We start from the raw sequence: 2,874 nt of genomic DNA on the forward strand, positions 1-2,874 counted from the left end.
GGGGTGTCCTAAAAGTTGGGGAAGTTATTCTGCCCCCCAAATTTTTTTTCTTGGGGGGGGGGGGGGGCGGGTAGGAAGCTAGATCTGCTAGGTTTTTAAAGGTTTTATCCTCAATATAGAGAACCAAAAAACAGCTACAGCCCAGCAGCCCAAAGATTAGCAACAACTGCCTTCCTAAGGAGTTATTAGTGGTCCATATCTTATGAGTGACCGAGTACCTCTTGCAGGCTGCTCAATATCTTTTATTTGCTTCAGTGGACCATGAGAAGAATTCTGCAAGAACTCTGGCCTGAAGTTGAGATATTTTTTGAGACAGACTCTTGAAGCCAAAAAGTGAAAGTTCAGTTAACATATATAATTGTTTTTAGAAAAAGCTGCTCAATAACAGAATTAAAAGTGTATCTGCAAAAATGAAGCATGATTTTAAAATATCTACAGCGTTAAAACTTAGAACACAGTTCTTCCTTAATAAGCTATTCATTTTTACTAGCATGAAAACAGAAATTACCACAACGATTCCTCCAACGTACTCAAAGGCACAGTGTGCTATGCAGCCATACTGAATGGTATATCCAAGAAGTCTGAAGGTTTTTCCCAGGACATCTTGAAACATAGCACAGGGTTTGCTTGCAGTGGACCCTAATACATGTAAATAAAAGTTGCATAATAAGTTTTAAGCGAAAAATAAACATCCAACAAACTCTATTTAGAAACTGTATTTAATATTTTAGAAGTCAGATAACATGCAATATTTTTGAATTAATGAGAAGGAAAGGCACAGGTCATTAGAAATACCTAAAAAGATTAATTCATTCAGAGAGGAAGAAAAAAACCCCACCCGTGCTTTAGAACTATATGATATTTAACTTGTGATGCCATTAAAATGTGGATGATACTCAGTATTGTTTTTATTTTTACCAGACCAAAATAATGCAGTTGACTGAAAATCCTAGTGTATAACAAAGTGGGTTGGGTAAGGGTGGTAAATGGATCACTGCAATGCAGTTTGTGATCACATGCAAAAAACAATTGCTAAACTAAAGCAGAACACAGCAGCCTATGAGAAGCATATTATACCTAGCCAAAAGGCTGTATGGTACAATTCAAAGTGCTGATTCGGATCTCAGAAGCCTTGCAACTGGAGTCTTGCATAAGCTTCAGACCATCTCTCTCATACCTACGCCAGCTGGAGAAATACCATCTTAGGGAGCAGACAGCCTGTGGGCAGAGATTTATCATTTGTCAATGGAACCATGGTACCAATTCTATCCCATATTAAGTACGATATCAGGGTCAATTTACCCCAAATAAAACAAGCACCAAATGACCATGGGATAAAGACACAACAAGCATGTATTAAATTCTCCCTTCTTTCCTTCTAAATTGGTATAATTTGTTCATCTGTCTAAACACTTACTTGTGTTATTTCTGGGACATAATGAACCAACTGTCACAGACTGATAGATGGGAGAAGCTCACATAAGGGTTATTTTCATGTATTTCTGGGAAGGAGTCTCCCTTGTTCTACTGAGGTCTGAGCTGTTTTCAAAGTGAAATCTGGAAGGAAGAAGATATCTTAACACAGGCATCAGTTGCTTTCCAATAAGAACTAGGGAAGGATACCTACAAGCCAGGAAGAGAAGTCCTACATCTGGGTTGGCTACCACTTCCCTACTAACAGAAAAATAAAGTTGGGTATTTATATTGGTAGTCTCCATGCCACAGTAAATTGTACTGAATTTAGAAGAGAAGACAAAGTATGCATAAGGAAGGAGATACATTTATTAAAATTATTAAAAGCACTGCAATATTATGAAGTATCTGCGTAAGTGGCATTTTACGTAGCAGTTCAGAACTAGGGTTTCAGTTCAACAAAGCATGTCATGTAACAGCTAACTTTTACTATACAGTGCTTACTCCTCAGATAAAACAAAATTTGGGCTACCACAGAATTTTGTGAATATGCAACTTTTAACAGTTACACCTTATGAGCTGCTGAGTGCCTCCTGACATCAATCTGAAATTACAAAAATGTTGGGGTCTTTAGATAAATGAAGCCTTAAAAAAAGTCTCTGCTTTAAACTGGGTGCATATTTTTGATAGGATAACATACTTTCATAAGTTTAGAATATATATCTAAACTTATGAAAGAATCTAGACTTATGGAAGTATGTTATCCTATCAAAAATGTACACCCAGTTTGAAGCAAAGATTATATAAACAAACTCAAATGACATGATTACACCTTAGCAGTAACTTCTTCAAGATTTGGTACCTATGTTAACATGAAAAACTTCGGAACAAGAAGTCATTCACCAGTAGCAGTGATTTAAAGATTTTGCTCCAATTTACTACTAAAGTTATACAGACAGAAAACTAAGGTAATCCAGTGGACAACTAGCTCTTTAGCAGCACTATTCACATTGAAAACAGTTTACCAAATCAGACCCAGTATATTAGACATCACAGAAATCTCACTGGAAAAAGAAAAAGAGACAAGATTTATCTAAATAAAATGCAACATAAGGAAGAGAACAAAAATTCAGGGTAGGAAATAAATTGGGAATTTTGCAGTTTTAGAATGTGGCAATTCTCTTTATTACATTTTGCAATAATCCCCAAATGCTAACTTTCAAAGAACTAAGTTTTAAGTAGTAAAGACTTCAACCAATAAAAGCCTACAAAAATCAGGACCTCAGGTTCTCTTCATAAGCCATGTGCCCCAGCCCCTGAACCATTTTCATTACTATATCACTCGCTTCCAACCATAAAAGTGAAAGGACTTGAGATCTACAGGAAACCAAGCTAATGTTGGGCCTCAAACAAGTGATGTCTCTTGGCATGAGGGACCCACCAGAGGTCTAGCAGCTTAGA

General features: G+C 36.6%; 1 protein-coding gene across 5 annotated transcripts in view; it reads right to left on the reverse strand.

The window, feature by feature from the left end:
• IMMP1L (inner mitochondrial membrane peptidase subunit 1) overlaps positions 1-2,874 on the reverse strand; it is a 93,439-nt gene that overhangs the window by 44,565 nt on the left and 46,000 nt on the right. For 4 of the 5 annotated variants that reach the window (XM_019519511.1, XM_019519510.1, XM_019519514.1 and 1 more), the window contains exon 2: positions 509-639. In XM_019519511.1, coding sequence (XP_019375056.1) covers positions 509-613 — 105 coding nt within the window. In that variant the 5' untranslated portion in view covers positions 614-639. Of the gene's footprint in view, positions 1-508; positions 640-1,077; positions 1,273-2,874 lie in introns of those variants that run through there. The other variant, XM_019519513.1, reaches the window with a different exon arrangement.

Source organism: Gavialis gangeticus, unplaced genomic scaffold (assembly GCF_001723915.1).
Source record: "Gavialis gangeticus isolate Ggan-Ray unplaced genomic scaffold, GavGan_comp1, whole genome shotgun sequence".
Lineage (NCBI taxonomy): Eukaryota > Metazoa > Chordata > Crocodylia > Gavialidae > Gavialis > Gavialis gangeticus.